This window comes from Aquarana catesbeiana, linkage group LG13, assembly GCF_042186555.1.
Source record: "Aquarana catesbeiana isolate 2022-GZ linkage group LG13, ASM4218655v1, whole genome shotgun sequence".
Taxonomy (NCBI): domain Eukaryota; kingdom Metazoa; phylum Chordata; class Amphibia; order Anura; family Ranidae; genus Aquarana; species Aquarana catesbeiana.
In genome coordinates, this window is record NC_133336.1 from 219055022 (window position 1) to 219080007 (window position 24986).

General features: G+C 48.7%; 2 protein-coding genes across 2 annotated transcripts in view; both read left to right on the top strand.

The window, feature by feature from the left end:
• Positions 1-8245: 8245 nt before the first annotated feature.
• LOC141116671 (uncharacterized) lies at positions 8246-14113 on the top strand. Its single transcript, XM_073609063.1, has 2 exons — positions 8246-8877; positions 13963-14113. The coding sequence occupies exons 1-2, from the start codon at positions 8246-8248 to the stop codon at positions 14111-14113; spliced, it is 783 nt and encodes a 260-aa protein (XP_073465164.1).
• Positions 14114-14323: 210 nt separating this feature from the next.
• The window catches only part of ARHGAP30 (Rho GTPase activating protein 30), a 42202-nt gene continuing 31539 nt past the window's right edge, over positions 14324-24986 (top strand). Inside the window, exon 1 of the mRNA XM_073608876.1 lies at positions 14324-14676. Within this exon, the coding sequence (XP_073464977.1) occupies positions 14571-14676 (106 nt within the window). The 5' untranslated portion in view covers positions 14324-14570. The remainder of the gene's footprint in view (positions 14677-24986) is intronic.

Consider the following 24986-nt stretch of genomic DNA (forward strand, 5'->3'; position numbering starts at 1 on the left):
GAAGGGCCGTAGTTTGGGGCATTGCCACCAGATGTGAAGGAATGAGCCTCTGAGGCCACATTCTCTCCAGCATGCATCTGAAAGGGAAGGGTATATTTTAGTGAGATTGGAGGGAACCCTATACCACCTGGTCAGAATTTTATAACTATTCTCCTGCATTTTCGTATCTACCGTGCTCGAATGTGTAAGTCTAAATAGATGGTCCAGCTGAGGCTCGGTGAAGACGCGCTGAAGGTCTCTCTCCCATTCCCTAATGAACCCTGGCTTCTCTTCAGTATGCATGGCCTGCCAGGGCTGTCTTTTCGCATGGGCACACTGGGCAGTTGCCAGGGGGCCCCACTTTCCTGGGGGGCCCCACCTGCCCAGCGACCCCAGCCAGGGCCAGATTGGCCTACTGAGATACTGAGAAATTTCCTGGTAGGCCGCCTGCCCTGGGGCCACTTTGAGTTGCGCCTGCAGTGCTCTGCTCTTTCCCTCTATCCTCCTCCTCCTGTGTATCACGGAGCTGGCTGGGTCTGTGTTCGGCGGCCGCACTGTAACAAGGTCCCACCCCCCCTAGACCGGCTCGTGTAATAGTAGATTGAATCAGTGTTCCGCCTATCACACAAGCTGGTCTAGGGGGGCGGGACCTTGTTACAGCGTGGCTGCCGAACACAGACCCAGCCAGCTCCGTGATACACAGGAGGAGATGCCCGCTGTGTGTGTGTTACCAGGCGATGGTGAGTCTGTATTAATTGGCACAGGGATGCTGCATTCATGGGCATAGTGAGGGTGCAATTGTGGGCACAGTGAGACTGTAATGGTGGGCACAGTGAAGCTGCATTCGTGGGCACAGTGAGGCTGCATTCATGGGCACAGTGAGGCTGCTTTCGTGGGCACAGTGAGGCTGCTTTCGTGGGCACAGTGAGGCTGCTTTCGTGGGCACAGTGAGGCTGCTTTCGTGGGCACAGTGAGGCTGCATTGGTGGGCACAGTGAGGCTGCATTGGTGGGCACAGTGAGGCTGCATTCATGGGCACGGTGAGGCTGCAATGGTGGGCACAGTGAAGCTGCATTGGTGGGCACAGTGAGGCTGCATTCACGGGCACAGTGAGGCTGCTTTCGTGGGCACAGTGAGGCTGCTTTCGTGGGCACAGTGAGGCTACATTGGTGGGCACAGTGAGGCTGCATTGGTGGGCACAGTGAGGCTGCATTGGTGGGCACAGTGAGGCTGCATTCATGGGCACAGTGAGGCTGCATTTGATGGGCAATCGTGCGCGATTGTGTAGACAGGGCCCCAGTGCACTGTATTGCCCGGGGGGCCTATAATGCTCTTAAGATGGCACTGTGGCCGGCAATAGGTCATACAGCACTGAGATGGCATGGGGGATAGCCGTGGTCGACATACATAAGCGTTCAAACGGCGAGGCTAGAGTAGGTGACCGAACTCCTTGGGGTAGGCTAGTGAGAACGTGCAAAAGTTCTCTGTAGTGCCATTCATCCATAGGGAAGGGGCCGAATTGCTCCCTCAGCGTGGCCAGCGTTATTAGGCCTTGGTCCTGGACAAATCTGCCACATCTGGACTCTCCATCGGCCGCCCAGGTTCGAAAAAAGGAAAGGTGCTCCTCAGGGGCAAACCAGGGGAAGCAGCATAGGGGCGCCAAGGGGGAAGTCGGTAGCGCGAGCCTCCCTCTTCTGTTCAGGGCGTCCCAAGTCGCCAAGGCGTGGGTGGCCAGTGAAGAGACCAGCATCGAGAGGCCTCTATGCTCCCGGGGGACCCAGAGGGCATGTGATAGGTTACAACCTGCCAAAAATTGTCCAGGGGTACCCAGGGTTTGTAAGGGGTATTATGGTACCAATCTAAAATGCGTTGCAAAGCTACAGCCTCATAGTATCTGCGAACCACGGGCACCCCCAAACCTCCCTTCGTCTTAGGGCGCTGTAACATACGGAGAGCCAGCCGAGGGCATTTCCCACCCCATATATATTTGATGAACAGACTATTGAGGGTTGAGAAGAAAGTCTTAGGTAAGGTGATCGGCACCATCTGCAGGAAAAACAATATACGAGGTAGGACGTTCATTTTGAGGACACTGACTTGGCCCATCCATGAAAAGGCAACCCTGTCCCATCTTTTCAGGTCCACTCTAATGGTGGAGAGGAGTGGTTTGTAGTTACATTCATAAAGCAGGGAACAGCTGGTGGGCAAATTGACCCCTAAGTACTTCAGGGCTGTTGGGCACCATGTAAATGAAAAAGCAGATTGCAGCTGTGTACGTAAACCCGAAGGAACATTCAGTGACAGGATTTCAGACTTCTTGTAATTTATCTTAAAATTAGACAGTAGGTTCAATTCTTTCAACTCAGCCATAATGTTAGGCAACGATATCAGGGGGTCAGAGACATAAAACAAGACGTCATCTGCGTATGCGGATATTTTATGTTCTATCGGACCCACCTTGAAGCCCCTGATATCGTTATTGAGGCGGATCCTATTAAGCAGCGGTTCGAGGGCTAGAGCAAAAATAAAAGGGGACAGCGGACATCCCTGGTGTGTCCCATTACTAATCGGGAAGGCATCGGACAATAGCCCATTTACCTTCACTCTGGCAGTCGGGGAGCTATACAGGGAGGATATCCAAGCCAGCATATTGGGGCCCAATCCGAGTCTGGTCCGTACTGTTTTCATGTAGGTCCAGTCCACCCTGTCAAATGCCTTCTTGGCATCAGTGGAAAGAAAGAGACAGGGGTGTGTCGCCCCCCGAGACTCAACCCAGTGTATCAGTTGGAGTGCCCTATTTGAGTTGTCCCTGGCCTCTCTACCCATGATAATGGATGATGGTCGGGGTGAATCACCGTCAGGAGGATCGGCTTGAGTCTGTTGGCCAATATTTTGGTAAAGATCTTAATGTCCGTGTTCAAAAGTGATATAGGCCTATAGTTTCCTGGTAGGGTGTGGTATTTCCCCTCTTTTGTGAGTACTGTGGTGTGCGCCATCAACTCATCAGAGGGCATTGCCGTACCGGAGGCCAAGGCCGTGAAGTAGGCACACATGGAACTAGAAAGCACCTCCGAGTATTTCTTGTAGTAGGCATTGGAATAGGCATCTGGACCGGGGCTTTTCCCATTCGGGAGGTCTTTCACCACCGCCTGAATCTCCGATATGGAAATGGGAGTATCCAGCTGTTTGCCAACTGAGGCCTCCAGCTGTGTGGATTGGGCCTCTGTGAGATATTGGAGAATACGGTCGACCCGTTGGGGTTCCGTAGAGCCGGGCAAGGTATCTGGGGGATGGTACAACTGTGCATAATATTCCCTAAACGTACTTGCTATCTTTGAGGAGTGGATAGCTGACGCACCCGTCGCGGAGGTGAGTTTATGTACATGTCCTGTGGCACGTTGGCATTTGAGGGCTCATGCCAACAATCTCCCACATTTATTACCAAATTCATAGAATTTGTGTGCCAAATGGCGTATACGTGCCTTATTTTTAGTGTCTAGTAGAGTCGCTAATTCCTGTCGAAGGGTATGTAACTCCGACGCCACAGTAGAGGTGACATTTTTCTTGTGTGTAAGTTCCGCCGTGCGTATTTTGGCTAAGAGGGTCTGTAACTCCCCCTCCCTGGCTTTCTTCAGTCTCGCCCCTTGGGGTATCAGCTCTCCCCGAACCGCTGCTTTATGGCTCTCCCAGACGGAACCCATGCTTACCTTGCCTGGTTTATTCTCTGCAAAGTACAGAGAAATGGTGTCCGATACTTGTTTCAGAGCGACCGCATCATCCAAGATGTTGTCGTTCAAACGCCAGCTCCATATCCGTGTCTCCATAAACAGGGGACGCATGGACAGAAATGGTAATGGAACCTATGGAAGCTCCAGCTAGGGAGTCGAGGGAGTACTGGTCCATCATCAAAAGGTCTATACGGCTATAGACGTTGTGAGTGGCCGGAAAATAGCTATAGTCCCTGTTTGTCGGGTAGAGTAGTCTCCAGCAGTCGACTAAATGATGCACTTGCAGTAACTTCCTAAAATACATGGAGAAGCCCGATGAGCTGTCTGTAAGGCAGGGCTAACGTTAAAATCTCCCCCCCAGGATGAGCTGACCCTCCCGGAAGGCAGTCAGGGATTCTATAGTAGAGTCTAGGAAAGTAAGCTGTTTGCTATTCAGGGTGTACACAGCTGCAAAAGTTATAAATGGAGCCTTCGGCCCTCTGGGTCAAGCATTTGATCCGTCATAACAAAGGGACAGTGTTTGTGGACCGCTATAGCTACCCCCCCCCGGATTTGGGGCGGGGGGAGTTGCTGAGGTACCGCGATGTATATAGATGGGTAGGGAGGCAGGGGACCGGTCAGGTCAGATCGAAAGTGTGTTTCCTGCAAAATAATTACGTGTACCCCCATGCGTTTCATCTCAAGCCATAACTTACTGCGTTTTGACGGGGATCCTAGGCCACGTGCGTTGTAGGATAAGATTTTCAGGGCAGCCATGATATGAGGTCACACAGCGGAAGGGGCAGACTGACCATTCGGGCACTTGGGCACTGCCCGAGGGCCCCATGCCACTAAGGGGCCCCATCAGCCTCAATAAAACCAGGGACAGTATGTAAAAATCTGTGTTTTTTAAAAAAATCCCAAGATTATAACTGCCCCGCCTCTCCAGTACCTTTCCAGTGTGTGTATTATGTGTGTGTATATTTTGTGGCCCCATAATCTCCTATTGCCCGGGGGACCCATAATCTCCTATAGCCCGGGGGCCCCATAATCTCCTATTGCCCGGGGGCCCCATAATCTCCTATTGCCCGGGGGCCCCATAATCTTCTCCTATGGCCCGGGGGCCCCATAATCTCCTATTGCCCGGGGGCCCCATGAGTTGTCAGTCCGCCCCTGCACAGCGGAATCACTAGACCGGTAGTAGGAGGGAGATGAGACCAACATCACATCCATGCCCACAGCAAGGAGCACAGAGACCACATTGAGCAGGAGCCTAAAAATAACACATACTTATAGCAGGTGTAAAAAACACATAAAGAACACTGAGAACAAAAACATAGAAAAAAACAGAAGGCCCAAAGGGCACAACATTCACCACTGTTCGGGAGCATCCACCCCCCCCATAGTGAAGGCCAGCGAGCAGAGGCGGTCCCCAAAAAGGGAACATAACTCCAGGGAGTTGTCCTATTGGGGGAAAGTGGTAAGGCACTACGAGGGAGTCCGCTGGGTATAAAAAGCTTAATATATCCCTAAACATGGGTATAAAGATGATGATACGGCAGCTAAGGGGGGGTCAGGTAACTACTGTAGACATTTCAGTAGCCATCGGTAGAGAAAACCTCTGTTCAGGCCTCCTCCTGTGAAGAATGAGATGACGGCGTATGTCCAGGGGGGCCTCTCCTGGATCTGCGGTGGCCTGGTTGCCACGGTTCGGGGCATGTGGGGAGAGGTATGTCTAGTGATGTCCTCCAGTCTGGGATGTCCACCTGAGGAAGTCCAAGTGACTCCAGGAAGTGGGGTAGGTCAGCTTTATTTCGCAGGGTAGATTGTTTCCCATCTCTAGTTGCAGAAAGACTGAACGGGAAGCCCCACCTGTAGGGCAATCTTGTAAGGCCACCAACAATGGCTTAAGAGCGCGGCGCTGCATCAATGTGCGTCTGGAGAGATCCGGGAAGAAGGATAATTTGGCGCCATCAAAGTCCACATATCTAACTCCTCTGATTTGATTGATAATGGGCTCTTTGAGCGAGTATTTATGTAACTTGCAGATAATGTCTCTGGGCTTATTTGGTCCTCTGAGGGAGGCTGCGGAGCTCTGTGGGCCCCGGTCTATTTCAATGTGCTTGGCGGCCTAGTATTTGCTTAAAGACCCTTGCAGGGTGGGAACGATATCTCTGGGGTCTTCAGGGAGGCCTCTAATGTGGATATTAACCCAGCGGCTCCTATTTTCAAAATCGTCCATTTGATCCAGCAGAGCCTCAATCCTGCGATCCTGCGTTTTGCAATGGTCAGTAAGAGCCTACAAGGTGGAGATCATCCCACTGTGTCTCTAGAGCCTCCACTCTACCCCCCAGATGTTCTGTGTCTGTCTGTAAATCTGTCCTGTCTCAGGGCCTTCTCCACTCTATGAGCTCCAGATCAGCCTTGGTGGGAAGAGACAGAATGTGGGATCTGATGTCCTTATCCTCCTAGGGATCCATTAGTGGGCCTGTCCATGCTGTCCGAGCTGGAGGGAGAGGAGGGGGAGGGAGGGTCAGCACAGGCGTGTGAGGGGAGCTGATGGGGGAGACAGCCCTGGCAGCGTGGGCGCCGGGCGCCATCTTGGCTGTACTTGCTGTGTCTCTGCTAGCACCCAAAAAGTTGTCGGCCCGGTGCCGCTGTGTCCACTGAGGCTGCGGGGATGTCCTCTGCTTCGGTGGCATCTTTTGGGGTGTGTATCCCCCCCCCCGGGAAGCTGTCGTTCAGGCTGATGTAGGCGCGGGCGCATGTCCTCACTCGTGCATGCCGAAGCCACGCCCTCTAATTCTTATTCTAACCCTAATGCCAACCCTAATCCTAACTTTATGCCTACTGCAAACCCTAATGCCAAATCTAATTCCAACTCTAACTATATCTCTAACCCTAATGCCAACCCTAATCCTAACTCTATCCCTAATCCTAACCCTAATGCCAACCCTAATCCTAACTCTATCCCTAATCCTAACCCTAATGCCAACCCTAATCCTAACTCTATCCCTAATCCTAACTCTATCCCTAATCCTAACCCTAATGCCAACCCTAATCCTAACTCTATCCCTAACCCTAACTCTATCCCTAATCCTAACCCTAATGCCAACCCTAATCCTAACTCTATCCCTAATCCTAACTCTAATCCCAATCCTAATCCTAACCCTAATGCCAACCCTAATCCTAACTCTAGCCCTAATCCTAACTCTAATCCTAATCCTAACCCTAATGCCAACCCTAATCCTAACTCTATCCCTAATCCTAACTCTATCCCTAATCCTAACCCTAATGCCAACCCTAATCCTAACTCTATCCCTAATCCTAACTCTAATCCCAATCCTAATCCTAACCCTAATGCCAACCCTAATCCTAACTCTATCCCTAATCCTAACTCTAATCCCAATCCTAATCCTAACCCTAATGCCAACCCTAATCCTAACTCTATCCCTAATCCTAACTCTAATCCTAATCCTAACCCTAATGCCAACCCTAATCCTAACTCTATCCCTAATCCTAACCCTAATCCTAACCCTAATGCCAACCCTAATCCTAACTCTATCCCTAATCCTAACCCTAACTCTATCCCTAATCATAACTCTACCCCTAATACTAACTCTATCCCTAATCCTAACTCTATCCCTAATCCTAACCCCAATCCTAACCCTAACTCTATCCCTAATCCTAACTCTAATCCTAACCCTAATGCCAACCCTAATTCTAACTCTATCCCTAATGCCAACCCTAATCCTAACTCTATCCCTAATCCTAACTCTAATCCTAATCCTAACCCTAATGCCAACCCTAATCCTAACTCTATCCCTAATCCTAACTCTAATCCTAATCCTAACCCTAATGCCAACCCTAATTCTAACTCTATCCCTAATCCTAACTCTAATCCTAATCCTAACCCTAATGCCAACCCTAATCCTAACTCTATCCCTAATCCTAACTCTAATCCCAATCCTAATCCTAACCCTAATGCCAACCCTAATCCTAACTCTAGCCCTAATCCTAACTCTAATCCTAACCCTAATGCCAACCCTAATCCTAACTCTATCCCTAATCCTAACTCTATCCCTAATCCTAACTCTATCCCTAATCCTAACCCTAATGCCAACCCTAATCCTAACTCTATCCCTAATCCTAACTCTAATCCCAATCCTAATCCTAACCCTAATGCCAACCCTAATCCTAACTCTATCCCTAATCCTAACTCTAATCCCAATCCTAATCCTAACCCTAATGCCAACCCTAATCCTAACTCTATCCCTAATCCTAACTCTAATCCTAATCCTAACCCTAATGCCAACCCTAATCCTAACTCTATCCCTAATCCTAACCCTAATTCTAACCCTAATGCCAACCCTAATCCTAACTCTATCCCTAATCCTAACCCTAACTCTATCCCTAATCATAACTCTACCCCTAATACTAACTCTATCCCTAATCCTAACTCTATCCCTAATCCTAACCCCAATCCTAACCCTAACTCTATCCCTAATCCTAACTCTAATCCTAACCCTAATGCCAACCCTAATTCTAACTCTATCCCTAATGCCAACCCTAATCCTAACTCTATCCCTAATCCTAACTCTAATCCTAATCCTAACCCTAATGCCAACCCTAATCCTAACTCTATCCCTAATCCTAACTCTAATCCTAATCCTAACCCTAATGCCAACCCTAATTCTAACTCTATCCCTAATCCTAACTCTAATCCTAATCCTAACCCTAATGCCAACCCTAATCCTAACTCTATCCCTAATGCTAACTCTATCCCTAATCCTAACCCTAATCCTAACCCTAATGCCAACCCTAATCCTAACTCTATCCCTAATCCTAACCCTAACTCTATCCCTAATCATAACTCTACCCCTAATCCTAACTCTATCCCTAATCCTAACTCTATCCCTAATCCTAACCCCAATCCCAACCCTAACTCTATCCCTAATCCTAACTCTAATCCTAACCCTAATGCCAACCCTAATTCTAACTCTATCCCTAATGCCAACCCTAATCCTAACTCTATCCCTAATCCTAACTCTAATCCTAATCCTAACCCTAATGCCAACCCTAATCCTAACTCTATCCCTAATCCTAACTCTAATCCTAATCCTAACCCTAATGCCAACCCTAATTCTAACTCTATCCCTAATCCTAACTCTAATCCTAATCCTAACCCTAATGCCAACCCTAATCCTAACTCTATCCCTAATGCTAACCCTAATGCCAACCCTAATTCTAACTCTATCCCTAATCCTAACTCTAATCCTAATCCTAACCCTAATGCCAACCCTAATCCTAACTCTATCCCTAATCCTAACTCTATCCCTAATCCTAACCCTAATGCCAACCCTAATCCTAACTCTATCCCTATTCCTAACCCTAACTCTATCCCTAAACCTAACCCTAATGACAACCCTAATCCTAACTCTATCCTTAATCCTAATCCTAATGCCAACCCTAATCCTAACTCTAATCCTAACTCTATCCCTAATCCTAACTCTATCCCTAACCCTAACTCTATCCCTAATCCTAACCCTAATGCCAACCCTAATCCTAACTCTAATCCTAACTCTATCCCTAATCCTAACTCTATCCCTAACCCTAACTCTATCCCTAATCCTAACCCTAATGCCAACCCTAATCCTAACTCTAATCCTAACTCTATCCCTAATCCTAACTCTATCCCTAACCCTAACTCTATCCCTAATCCTAACCCTAATGCCAACCCTAATCCTAACTCTATCCCTAACCCTAACTCTACCCCTAATCCTAACTCTATCCCTAATCCTAACTCTATCCCTAATCCTAACCCTAATGCCAACCCTAATTCTAACTCTATCCCTAATCCTAACTCTAATCCTAATCCTAACCCTAATGCCAACCCTAATTCTAACTCTATCCCTAATCCTAACCCTAATGCCAACCCTAATCCTAACTCTATCCCTAACCCTAACTCTACCCCTAATCCTAACTCTATCCCTAATCCTAACCCTAATTCTAACTCTATCCCTAATCCTAACTCTATCCCTAATCCTAACCCTAATTCTAACTCTATCCCTAATCCTAACTCTATCCCTAATCCTAACTCTATCCTTAATCCTAACTCTATCCCTAATCCTAACTCTATCCCTAATCCTAACTCTATCCCTAATCCTAACTCTATCCCTAATCCTAACCTTACACTGACTTTCCTAACAAAGCCATGGATGACCATGACAGGCCCAGCAAAGCCGTCACTATAATTCTCACTATTGTAAAGGATTTATACTAAATAAATAAGTGAAATTAAATTTAAAAAAAAACTTTAATAAAAGTAGAAAATAAAAATATAAAATAAGGTTTTAAAAAAAAGTTCAAAGAAATGTCCCCAATGAACCCCTTCCCGCCGAGGGTACGCAGATCCGCGGCCTCCACTTTCGGGGGTTATACCATTTTTTAGAGCGATCGGCTTTCCAGGGATAACAACCGATGCAGCTAAAAGTTGCTTGATTGTTATCCCGGGGGAGGGGACAACCCCACCCCCTGCCTTCTCCCAACGCTCTATCCCTAATCCTAACTCTAATCCTAATCCTAACCCTAATGCCAACCCTAATCCTAACTCTATCCCTAATCCTAACTCTATCCCTAATCCTAACCCTAATCCTAACCCTAATGCCAACCCTAATCCTAACTCTATCCCTAATCCTAACCCTAACTCTATCCCTAATCATAACTCTACCCCTAATCCTAACTCTATCCCTAATCCTAACTCTATCCCTAATCCTAACCCCAATCCTAACCCTAACTCTATCCCTAATCCTAACTCTAATCCTAACCCTAATGCCAACCCTAATTCTAACTCTATCCCTAATGCCAACCCTAATCCTAACTCTATCCCTAATCCTAACTCTAATCCTAATCCTAACCCTAATGCCAACCCTAATCCTAACTCTATCCCTAATCCTAACTCTAATCCTAATCCTAACCCTAATGCCAAACCTAATCCTAACTCTATCCCTAATCCTAACTCTATCCCTAATCCTAACTCTATCCCTAATCCTAACTCTATCCCTAATCCTAACCCTAATGCCAACCCTAATCCTAACTCTATCCCTAATGCTAGCCCTAATGCCAACCCTAATCCTAACTCTATCCCTAATCCTAACTCTATCCCTATTCCTAACCCTAACTCTATCCCTAAACCTAACCCTAATGACAACCCTAATCCTAACTCTATCCTTAATCCTAATCCTAATGCCAACCCTAATCCTAACTCTAATCCTAACTCTATCCCTAATCCTAACTCTATCCCTAACCCTAACTCTATCCCTAATCCTAACCCTAATGCCAACCCTAATCCTAACTCTAATCCTAACTCTATCCCTAATCCTAACTCTATCCCTAACCCTAACTCTATCCCTAATCCTAACCCTAATGCCAACCCTAATCCTAACTCTAATCCTAACTCTATCCCTAATCCTAACTCTATCCCTAACCCTAACTCTATCCCTAATCCTAACCCTAATGCCAACCCTAATCCTAACTCTATCCCTAACCCTAACTCTACCCCTAATCCTAACTCTATCCCTAATCCTAACTCTATCCCTAATCCTAACCCTAATGCCAACCCTAATTCTAACTCTATCCCTAATCCTAACTCTAATCCTAATCCTAACCCTAATGCCAACCCTAATCCTAACTCTATCCCTAACCCTAACTCTACCCCAATCCTAACTCTATCCCTAATCCTAACCCTAATCCTAACTCTATCCCTAATCCTAACTCTATCCCTAATCCTAACTCTATCCCTAATCCTAACTCTATCCCTAATCCTAACCCTAATGCTAACTCTATCCCTAATCCTAACTCTATCCCTAACCCTAACTCTATCCCTAATCCTAACCCTAATGCTAACTCTATCCCTAATCCTAACTCTATCCCTAATCCTAACTCTATCCTTAATCCTAACTCTATCCCTAATCCTAACTCTATCCCTAATCCTAACTCTATCCCTAATCCTAACTCTATCCCTAATCATAACTCTATCCCTAATCCTAACTCTATCCTTAATCCTAACTCTATCCCTAATCCTAACTCTATCCCTAATCCTAACTCTATCCTTAATCCTAACTCTATCCTTAATCCTAACTCTATCCTTAATCCTAACTCTATCCCTAATCCTAACTCTATCCCTAATCATAACTCTATCCCTAATCCTAACTCTATCCCTAATCCTAACTCTATCCCTAATCCTAACTCTATCCCTAATCCTAACCTTACACTGACTTTCCTAACAAAGCCATGGATGACCATGACAGGCCCAGCAAAGCCGTCACTATAATTCTCACTATTGTAAAGGATTTATACTAAATAAATAAGTGAAATTAAATTTAAAAAAAAACTTTAATAAAAGTAGAAAATAAAAATATAAAATAAGGTTTTAAAAAAAAGTTCAAAGAAATGTCCCCAATGAACCCCTTCCCGCCGAAGGTACGCAGATCCGCGGCCTCCACTTTCGGGGGTTATACCATTTTTTAGAGCGATCGGCTTTCCAGGGATAACAACCGATGCAGCTAAAAGTTGCTTGATTGTTATCCCGGGGGAGGGGACAACCCCACCCCCTGCCGCCTCCCAACGCTCTGACCGGGTCCCACCAGGAGGCCCGATCACCAATCCGCCACCTCCGGCGCCTAGAGTCAGACTGGCAGGAAGCCGGAAACGGCCAGTCTCCTGATTGTAAACACTGAAGTGATGTCACTTCCTGTTTACTCGGCTGCCAATGGCGCCAGATTTAAAAAAATACACAGTATTCAGAATCACTGTTTTCGGCAATCTGAATATTTTGAAGTGCAAAGAAGGGGTTGGGGGTCTTTTAGACCCCCAATCCCTCCATAAAGAGGACCTGTCACCTCCTATTACTAAAATGTATTTATTAAAATTCATGAAAGTGTCCCTTTTCCCAAAAAGCTGCGTTTAAAACACCTCTGCACAAATACCGTGTGATATAAAATATTGCAACAATCGCCATTTTATTCTCTAGATTCTCTGCTAAAAATATATATATAATGTTTGGGGGCTCCAAGTAATTTTCTAGCAAAAAATCTGGACTTTAACTTATAAACAGCAATGGTCAGAAATAGGCTTATGCCGCGTACACACGGGCGGACTGTCCGCAGAAAAGGTCCATCGGACGTTCCGATCGTTCGTGGGCTTCATCGGACTTTTTCTTTCGAAAATTCTGACGGACCTTCGAAAAAGAACAAGTTTCAAATCTTTCTGACGGAATCAGTTCCTATCGGGGAATCCGCTGGTCTGTACGCCGGTCCGACGGACCAAAAACGACACAAGGGCAGCTATTGGCTATTGAACTTCCTTTTTCTAGTCCCGTCGTAGGTCATCGCGTTCTAAACGATCGGACTTTGGTGTGATCGTGTGTAGGCAAATCCGTTTCAGCGGAATTCCATCGGAAACTCCGTCGGAGTTTATTCTGCCGGAAAGTCCGGTGGTGTGTCCGCGGCATTAGTCGTTTATTAAAGGAGCCTCAGGAGACGTGTAAAGTCCATAAAAACCACCAGAAATCTGCCCACTGACACCAAGGAGGCCAAACTTTGCAGGTTTATCCCGAATGTTGTCAGTGAAAAGTCTTCATTTGTCCGGCTCCCGGCGTTTACCAGATGGAAGCCGTACTTCCGATCCTGCGAGAGATCCAAGAAGACAAGAAGACAATGTACCGAATACTTTGAGGGGGCGGGGCTGGAGACATAATGAGGCCCATCTACTAAAGGCAAACAGGCCGTTCGATCTGCAAGGGAAATTGGACTTGGTATGAGGTTCTTCCCCAGAGCTGAGTGAATGAGGTCTACAAGGAATATCCAATCAGATGTGAGGAAAATTAAAATAAAAGCAGTTTTGTTTGAACATGATTGGATGATGGAAGTCAGCAGAGCTTCACCATCTTCACTAAGCTCTGGGGATTCTCTTGGAGAGTGAGGACCTCAATAGGTGGAGCACCACTTTAATCACATAGAGGGACCTTGGAGATTATTGTAAATTCATTGATAAACTATAATTATTGGAAATGAAAGGTCCCATAACTCCCTGCAGAAGAAGATTCGGGCAATTGAAGCCAGTCAGGCTTCCTGGTTCATAGTGATGGGTTTCTAACATGTTTCAGTTACTGAGAGATGAAGGGGGAGGTGTTTAGAGACTGTAGAATTGAGGGGATGGAGTTGCTTACTCTATGGGCACATTAAAGACCTCACTAGTATGACAACGCTCATCCATAGGTCAATGAGGGACCTGGAGGTGACACAGGAAGCTGCTGAGGTGTCGGCACCCACTGGCTACAAAGCGTGGCAGGGTGTCGGCACCACCAGACTGGCTGCACAGAGTTATGACACGTCGGTCGGCATGAAGGTCCTCCAGTTGTGTACGTAGCCAATAGACATTGCCTAAAACTTCATATCTTTATTTGGCAGTTGTAGGCCGTGATTGGCCATGTCGAGTGTTCTCTTCCACAATGACAGGTGCTGAGGCTAGGAGTGGCTCTGCTCGATCTGTGAACATGTTCTGCGGTTTGGGTGATGCTCTAAACAGGATGTGGTTTTCGCGACACTAGCTTGAGCTTCCTCTAAACCTTCGATCAGAACATTCAGAGCAGAAATGGTGCAGGAGGAGTTAGTGCAACGCTCTTCACGTCAAGGCTGGTAATCATTTCTGTAACACAACTGCTTCCTCTACCCAACCACTTCCTTTACACATCGAATTTCTCTTCTAATCTGCACAACGTCGGTGGGGAGCGCCGTGTCATCGCTGGAAGGTATGGGCCACTCCCGGTGGGCTTGGTGACTCCATCAGCCAACCTCAACAGGCCTGAAGACTGAAGTCTGCCGCCATGTCACGAGCCATGAAGGCCAAGCAGAAGGTGAAGAAGAAGATAGTGAAGGACAAAGTCTTTGGGTGTGATTTGGTGGAGCATCTCCAACTCTCAGGCCAAGAAGGTAAGTCACTCATATGTAAGGATGAGGAAGACTCGGGATGAGGAAGACTCGGGATGAGGAAGATTTAGGATGAGGAAGACTCGGGATGAGGATAGAAGGGGAGTATAGAAAATGGAAAGAAAGTGGAAGGCTGTTTACTATCTACTGGATGGAGAAACACATCCACCAGAAACCCGAGTACCCAGACAACGCAGGCCCCAACCAGTGTGAGCAGACATGACCCGAGTACCCAGACAACGCAGGCCCCAACCAGTGTGAGCAGACAAGGACCTGAACACCCAGACAACGCAGGCCCCAACCAGTGTGAGCAGACATGACCCGAGTACCCAGACAACGCAGGCCCCAACCAGTGTGAGCAGACAAGGACCTGAACACCCAGACAATGCAGGCCCCAATAAATGTGAGCAGACAAGGACCTGAACACCCAGACAACGCAGGCCCCAATCACAGTGAGCAGACAAGGACCTGAACACACAGACAACGCAGGCCCCAATCACTGTGAGCAGACAAGGACCTGAACACCCAGACAATGCAGGCCCCAATCACTGTGAGCAGACAAGGACCTGAACACCCAGACAACGCAGGCCCCAATCACAGTGAGCAGACAAGGACTTGAACACCCAGACAATGCAGGCCCCAATCACAGTGAGCAGACAAGGACCTGAACACCCAGACAACGCAGGCCCCAATCACTGTGAGCAGACAAGGACCTGAACACCCAGACAACGCAGGCCCCAATCATTGTGAGCAGACAAGGACCTGAACACCCAGACAATGCAGGCCCCAATCATTGTGAGCAGACAAGGACCTGAACACCCAGACAATGCAGGCCCAATCACAGTGAGCAGACAAGGACCTGAACACATAGACAACGCAGGCCCCAATCACTGTGAGCAGACAAGGACCTGAACACATAGACAACGCAGGCCCCAATCACTGTGAGCAGACAAGGACCTGAACACCCAGACAATGCAGGCCCCAATCACTGTGAGCAGACAAGGACCTGAACACCCAGACAACGCAGGCCCCAATCATTGTGAGCAGACAAGGACCTGAACACCCAGACAACGCAGGCCCCAATCACTGTGAGCAGACAAGGACCTGAACACCCAGACAATGCAGGCCCCAATCACTGTGAGCAGACAAGGACCTGAACACCCAGACAATGCAGGCCCCAACCAGTGTGAGCAGACAAGGACCCGAACACACAGACAATGCAGGCCCCAATAAATGTGAGCAGACAAGGACCTAAACACCCAGACAATGCAGGCCCCAATCACAGTGAGCAGACAAGGACCTGAACACATAGACAACGCAGGCCCCAATCACTGTGAGCAGACAAGGACCTGAACACCCAGACAATGCAGGCCCCAATCACTGTGAGCAGACAAGGACCTGAACACACAGACAACGCAGGCCCCAATCACTGTGAGCAGACAAGGACCTGAACACACAGACAACGCAGGCCCCAATCACTGTGAGCAGACAAGGACCTGAACACCCAGACAATGCAGGCCCCAATCTTTGTGAGCAGACAAGGACCTGAACACCCAGACAACGCAGGCCCCAATCACTGTGAGCAGACAAGGACCTGAACACCCAGACAACGCAGGCCCCAATCATTGTGAGCAGACAAGGACCTGAACACCCAGACAATGCAGGCCCCAATCACTGTGAGCAGACAAGGACCTGAACACCCAGACAACGCAGGCCCCAATCACTGTGAGCAGACAAGGACCTGAACACCCAGACAACGCAGGCCCCAATCACAGTGAGCAGACAAGGACCTGAACACCCAGACAATGCAGGCCCCAATCATTGTGAGCAGACAAGGACCTGAACACCCAGACAACGCAGGCCCCAATCACTGTGAGCAGACAAGGACCTGAACACCCAGACAATGCAGGCCCCAATCATTGTGAGCAGACAAGGACCTGAACACCCAGACAACGCAGACCCCAATCATTGTGAGCAGACAAGGACCTGAACACCCAGACAATGCAGGCCCCAACCAGTGTGAGCAGACAAGGACCCGAACACACAGACAATGCAGGCCCCAATCATTGTGAGTAGACAAGGACCTGAACACCCAGACAACGCAGGCCCCAATCACTGTGAGCAGACAAGGACCTGAACACCCAGACAATGCAGGCCCCAACCAGTGTGAGCAGACAAGGACCCGAACACACAGACAATGCAGGCCCCAATCATTGTGAGTAGACAAGGACCTGAACACCCAGACAACGCAGGCCCCAATCACTGTGAGCAGACAAGGACCTGAACACCCAGACAATGCAGGCCCCAATAAATGTGAGCAGACAATGACCTGAACACCCAGACAACGCAGGCCCCAATCACTGTGAGCAGACAAGGACCTGAACACCCAGACAACGCAGGCCCCAATCACAGTGAGCAGACAAGGACCTGAACACCCAGACAATGCAGGCCCCAACCAGTGTGAGCAGACAAGGACCCGAACACACAGACAATGCAGGCCCCAATCACTGTGAGCAGACAAGGACCTGAACACACAGACAATGCAGGCCCCAATAAATGTGAGCAGACAAGGACCTGAACACCCAGACAATGCAGGCCCCAATCACTGTGAGCAGACGAGGACATGAACACCCAGACAATGCAGGCCCCAATAAATGTGAGCAGACAAGGACCTGAACACCCAGACAATGCAGGCCCCAATCACTGTGAGCAGATAAGGACCCGAACACCCAGACAACGCAGGCCCCAATCACTGTGAGCAGATAAGGACCCGAACACCCAGACAGGGTGACAGACACCTGGAACTGTAGACCATGGAATGACAGAAACCTGGAACTGTAGACCATGGGATGACAGACACCTGGAACTGTAGACCATGGGATGACAGACACCTGGAACTGTAGACCATGGGATGACAGACACCTGGAACTGTAGACCATGGGATTGCAGACACCTGGAACTGTAGACCATGGGATGACAGACACCTGGAACTGTAGACCATGGGATGACAGACACTTGGAACTGTAGACAATGGGATGACAGGCACCATGGGACGAGCGACACCTAGAACTGTAGACCATGGGATGACAGACACCTGGAACTGTAGACAATGGGATGACAGACACCTAGAACTGTAGACCATGGGATGACAGGCACCATGGAATGACAGACACCTGGAACTATAGTCCTTGGGATGACAGACACCTGGAACAGTAGACCATGGTATGACAGACACCTGGAACTGTAAACCATGGGATGACAGACACCTGGAACTGTAGACCATGGGATGACAGACACCTGGAACTGTAGACAATGGGATGACAGACACCTGGAACTGTAGACCACGGGATAACAGACACTTGGGACTGTAGATCATGGGATTGCAGACACCTGGAACTGTAAATCATGGGATTGGAGACACCTGGACATGTGGACCATGGGATGACAGACACCTGGAACTGTAGACCATGTGATGACAGACACCTGGAACTGTAGACCATGGGATGACAGACACCTGGAACTGTAGACCATGGGATAACAGACACTTGGGACTGTAGATCATGGGATTGCAGACACCTAGAACTATAGATCAAGGTATTGCAGACACCTAGACCTGCAGACCATGGGGTGACAGACACCTGGAACTGTAGACCATGGGATTGCAGACACCTGGAAATGTAGACCAGGGGATTACAGACACCTGGAACTGTAGGCCATTGGATGACAGACACCTGAAACTGTACGCCATGGGGTGACAGGCATCTGGAACTGTAGACCATGGGATGACAGGCATCTGGAACTGCAGACTATGGGATCATGGGATTGCAGACACCTAGAACTATAGATCAAGGTATTGCAGACACCTAGACCTGCAGACCATGGGGTGACAGACACCTGGAACTGTAGACCATGGGATTGCAGACACCTGGAAATGTAGACCAGGGGATTACAGACACCTGGAACTGTGGGCCATTGGATGACAGACACCTGAAACTGTACGCCATGGGGTGACAGGCATCTGGAACTGTAGACCATGGGATGACAGACACCTGGAACTGTAGTCCTTGGGATGACAAACACCTGGAATTGTAGACCATGGGATAAAAGAACTGTAGACCATAGGGTAACAGGCTCTTGGAACTGTAGATCATGGGATGACAGACACCTAGAACTGTAGATCATGGGAATGACAGACACCTGGAACTGTAGACCATGGGATGACAGACACCTGGAACTGTAGCCCATGGGATGACAGACACCTGGAACTGTAGACCATGGGATGACAAGCACCATTGGATGACAGACACCAGGAACTGTAGCCCATGGGATGACAGACACCTGGAACTGTAGTCCATTGGATGACAGGCACCATGGGATGACAGACATCTGTGACTGTAGAGCATGGGATGACAGACACCAGGAACTGTAGCCCATGGGATGACAGACACCTGGAACTGTAGTCCATTGGATGACAGGCACCATGGGATGACAGACATCTGGGACTGTAGAGCATGGGATGACAGACACCTGGAACTGTAGTCCTTGGGATGACAGACACCTGGAACTGTAGACCATGGGATTGCAGACACCTAGGCCTGTAGACCTTTGGGTGACAGACACCTAGAACTGTAGTCCTTGGAATGACAGACACCTGGAACTGTAGACCATGGGATGACAGAAACCTGGAACTGTAGACTATAGGATAACAGGCTCCTGGATCTGTAGACCTGGAACTGTAGTCCATGGGATGACAGGTATGTGGAACTGTAAACCATGGGATGACAGATACCTGGAACTGTAGACCATGAGATAACAGGCTCCTGGAACTGGGATGACAGGCACCATGGGATAACAGACATCTGGAACTGTAGACCATGGGATGACAGACACCATGGAATGACAGACACCTGGAACTGTAGACCATAGTTTGACAGACACCATGGGATGATAGATGCCTGGAACTGTAGTCTTTGGGATGAAAAACACCTGGAACTGTAGACAATGGGATGACAGACACCTGGAACTGTAGACCATGGGATGACAGGCATTTGGAACTGTAGATCATGGGATGACAGGCATCTGGAACTGTATACCATGGGATGACAGAGACCTGGAACTGCAGACTATGGGATGACAACCACCTGGAACTGTAGTCCTTGGGATGACAAACACCTTGAATTGTAGACTATGGGATAACAGAACTGTAGACCATAGGATAACAGGCTCTTGGAACTGTAGACCATGGGATGACAGACACCTGGAACTGTTGACCATGGGATGACAAGCACCATCGGATGACAGACACCAGGAACTGTAGCCCATGGGATGACAGACACCTGGAACTGTAGACAGACACCATGGGATGACAGACATCTGGAACTATAGACCTTGGGATGACAGACACCTGGAACTGTAGACAGACACCATGGGATGACAGACATCTGGAACTGTAGTCCTTGGGATGATATACACTTGGAATTGTAGACCATGGGATAACAGGCTGTTGGAACTGTAGACCATGGGATGATAGACACCTGAAACTGTAGAGCATGGGATGACAGGCACCATGTGATTACAGACACCTGGAACTGTAGACCATGGGATGACCGGCTCCTGGAACGGTAGACCATGGGATGACAGACACCTGGAACTGTAGACCATGGGATGACAGACACCTGGAACTGTAGACCATGGGATGACAGAAACCTGGAACTGTAGACCATGGGATGACAGACACCTGGAACTGTAGACCATGGGATGACAGAAACCTGGAACTGTAGACCATGGGATGACAGACACCTGGAACTGTAGACCATGGAATGACAGACACCTGGAACTGTAGACCATCGTTTGACAGACACCATGGGATGACAGATGCCTGGAACTGTAGTCTTTGGGATGAAAAACACCTGGAACTGTAGACAATGGGATGACAGACACCTGGAACTGTAGACCATGGGATGACAGACACCTGGAACTGTAGACCATGGGGTGATAGACACCTGGAACTGTAGACCATGGGATGACAGGCATTTGGAACTGTAGACCATGGGATGACAGGCATCTGGAACTGTAGACCATGGGATGACAGACACCTGGAACTGCAGACTATGGGATGACAGACACCATGGGATGACAGACACCTGCTACTGTAGTCCTTGGGATGACAAACACCTTGAATTGTAGACCATGGGATAACAGAACTGTAGACCATAGGATAACAGGCTCTTGGAACTGTAGACCATGGGATGACAGACACCTGGAACTGTTGACCATGGGATGACAAGCACCATCGGATGACAGACACCAGGAACTGTAGCCCATGGGATGACAGACACCTGGAACTGTAGACAGACACCGTGGGATGACAGACACCTGGAACTGTAGACCTTGGGATGACAGACACCTGGAACCGTAGACCTTGGGATGACAGACACCTGGAAATGCAGACTATGGGATGACAGAAACCATGGCATGACAGACATCTGGAACTGTAGTCCTTGGGATGATATACACTTGGAATTGTAGGCCATGGGATAACAGGCTGTTGGAACTGTAGACCATGGGATGATAGACACCTGGAACTGTAGAGCATGGGATGATAGACACCTGGAACTGTAGAGCATGGGATGACAGGCACCATGTGAATACAGACACCTGGAACTGTAGAACATGGGATGACAGAAACCTGGAACTGTAGACCATTGGATGACAGACACCTGGAACTGTAGACCATGGGATGACAGAAACCTGGAACTGTAGACCATGGGATGACAGACAGATGGAACTGTAGACCATGGGATGACAAACACCTGGAACTGTAGACCATGGGATGACAGACACCTGGAACTGTAGACCATGGGATGACAGACACCTGGAACTGTAGACCATGGGATGACAGACACCTGGAACTGTAGACCTTGGGATGACAGAAACCATGGTATGACAGACACCTGGAACTGTAGACCATGGTATGACAGACACCATGGGATGACAGACACCTGCAATTGTAGACCATGGGATGACAGACACCTGGAACTGTAGACCATGGGATGACAGACACCTGGAACTGTAGACCTTGGGATGACAGAAACCTGGAACTGTAGACCATGGGATGACAGACGCCTGGAACTGTAGACCATGGGATGACAGACGCCTGGAACTGTAGACCATGGGATGACAGACACATGGAACTGTAGACCATGGTATGACAGACGCCTGGAACTGTAGACCATGGTATGACAGACACCATGGGATGACAGACACCTGGAACTGTAGACCATGGTATGACAGACACCATGGGATGACAGACTCCTGGGACTGTAGACCATGGTATGACAGACACCATGGGATGACAGACTCCTAGGACTGTAGACCATGGGATGACAGACAGTTGGGACTGTAGACCATGGGATGACAGACAGTTGGGACTGTAGACCATGGGATGACAGACAGTTGGGACTGTAGACCATGGGATGACAGACAGTTGGGACTGTAGACCATGTGATGACAGACAGTTGGGACTGTAGACCATGGGATGACAGACAGTTGGGACTGTAGACCATGGGATGACAGACAGTTGGGACTGTAGACCATGTGATGACAGACAGTTGGGACTGTATACCATGGGGTGACAGACACCCGGAACTGTAGATTATGGGACTGCAGACACCTTGAAGAGCCAGTGGTGGGGTCACAGGTAGGGTCGCCACCTGTTCGGGATTCACCCGGACAGTCCGGGTTTGGAATCATGTGTCCAGGTTTCAAACTGCCTGAAACCCGGACACGTTATTCAGACTGGACTGTGGCCTCCCAGCAGGGTTGCTGGCTGCAGTTGTCTAAACTGAGAGTGTCTATTACATTCTCTTTCACACTTCCCAAAGCCAACACTAACAATCCCCCCTCCCCCACACTCCAATCCCCCCACATACAGATGGGAGAGGAGAGAGGGATCGATCTGCTCCTCTTCCTCCAGCCCCTCCCCCTCTGTGTCTGCCCACACCCCAATCCCCGGTACTGGGCCTCAGAAAAGGAAATAAGGGGCTGGAAATTTGAAGTCCAGCAGCCTCAGATACATCTGGGTGAGAGGTGCCAAGGGGTGCGTGAGCTCACCATCCATCCCTGTCTGTGACTGGAGTCTCTCCCCTTCTATCTCCTGCCTCTGAGTGAGTACACTGAGGGAAATCAGGGTCCTCAGAGCACCCCTTACATCAGAGCTCCCCCTTACACCAGAGTACTCACTGTGCATCAGAGTACTCAGTGTCCCCCCTTACATTAGGGTTCCCAGAGCATCCCTTATGTTAGAGACCCCAGAGTTCTCCCTTACATCAGTTCTTTCCTTACAGTGTAAGGAAACTCTGTGGATTTAGATGTAAAGGGGGAACTCTGTAGACTCTGATGTAAAGGGGAACTGTGTGGACTCTGATGTAAAGGGGGAACTGTGTGGACTCTGATGTAAAGGGGGAACTCTGTAGACTCTGATGTAAAGGGGAACTGTGTGGACTCTGATGTAAAGGGGAACTGTGTGGACTCTGATGTAAAGGGAAACTGTGTGGACTCTGATGTAAAGGGGGGACTCTGTGGACTCTGGTGTAAAGGGGAACTCTGTGGACTCTGATGTAAAGGGGGAACTCTGTAGACTCTGATGTAAAGGGGGAACTGTGTGGACTCTGATGTAAAGGGGAACTGTGTGGACTCTGATGTAAATGGGAACTGTGTGGACTCTGATGTAAAGGGGGAACTTAGTGGACTCTGATGTAGAGGGGAACTCTGTAGACTCTGATGTAAAGGGGGAACTGTGTGGACTCTGATGTAAAGGGGAACTGTGTGGACTCTGATGTAAAGGGGAACTGTGTGGACTCTGATGTAAAGGGGGAACTGTGTGGACTCTGATGTAAAGGGGGAACTGTGTGGACTCTGATGTAAAGGGGGAACTGTGTGGACTCTGATGTAAAGGGGGAACTGTGTGGACTCTGATGTAAAGGGGGAACTGTGTGGACTCTGATGTAAAGGGGGACTCTGTGGACTCTGATGTAAAGGGGGAACTCTGTAGACTATGATGTAAAGGGGAACTGTGTGGACTCTGATGTAAAGGGGGAACTGTGTGGACTCTGATGTAAAGGGGGACTCTGTGGACTCTGATGTAAAGGGGGAACTCTGTAGACTCTGATGTAAAGGGGAACTGTGTGGACTCTGATGTAAAGGGGGAACTGTGTGGACTCTGATGTAAAGGGGAACTGTGTGGACTCTGATGTAAAGGGGGAACTCTGTAGACTCTGATGTAAAGGGGAACTGTGTGGACTCTGATGTAAAGGGGGAACTGTGTGGACTCTGATGTAAATGGGAACTGTGTGGACTCTGATGTAAAGGGGGAACTGTGTGGACTCTGATGTAAAGGGGGACTCTGTGGACTCTGATGTAAAGGGGGAACTGTGTGGACTCTGATGTAAAGGGGGACTCTGTGGACTCTGATGTAAAGGGGGAACTGTGTGGACTCTGATGTAAAGGGGGACTCTGTGGACTCTGATGTAAAGGGGGAACTGTGTGGACTCTGATGTAAAGGGGGACTCTGTGGACTCTGATGTAAAGGGGGAACTGTGTGGACTCTGATGTAAAGGGGGACTCTGTGGACTCTGATGTAAAGGGGGAACTGTGTGGACTCTGATGTAAAGGGGGACTCTGTGGACTCTGATGTAAAGGGGGAACTGTGTGGACTCTGATGTAAAGGGGGAACTGTGTGGACTCTGATGTAAAGGGGGAACTGTGTGGACTCTGATGTAAAGGGGAACTGTGTGGACTCTGATGTAAAGGGGAACTGTGTGGACTCTGATGTAAAGGGGGAACTCTGTGGACTCTGATGTAAAGGGGGAACTGTGTGGACTCTGATATAAAGAGGAACTTTGTGGACTCTGATGTAAAGGGGGGACTCTGTGGACTCTGATGTAAAGGGGGACTCTGTGGACTCTGATGTAAAGGGGAACTCTGTGGACTCTGATGTAAAGGGGGAACTCTGTGGACTCTGATGTAAAGGGGGGACTCTGTGGACTCTGATGTAAAGGGGATCTCTGTGGACTCTGATGTAAAGGGGAACTCTGTGGACTCTGATGTAAAGGGGGAACTCTGTGGACTCTGATGTAAAGGGGGAACTGTGTGGACTCTGATATAAAGGGGAACTTTGTGGACTCTGATGTAAAGGGGGGACTCTGTGGACTCTGATGTAAAGGGGGACTCTGTGGACTCTGATGTAAAGCTGAACTCTGTGGACTCTGATGTAAAGGGGAACTCTGTGGACTCTGATGTAAAGGGGAACTCTG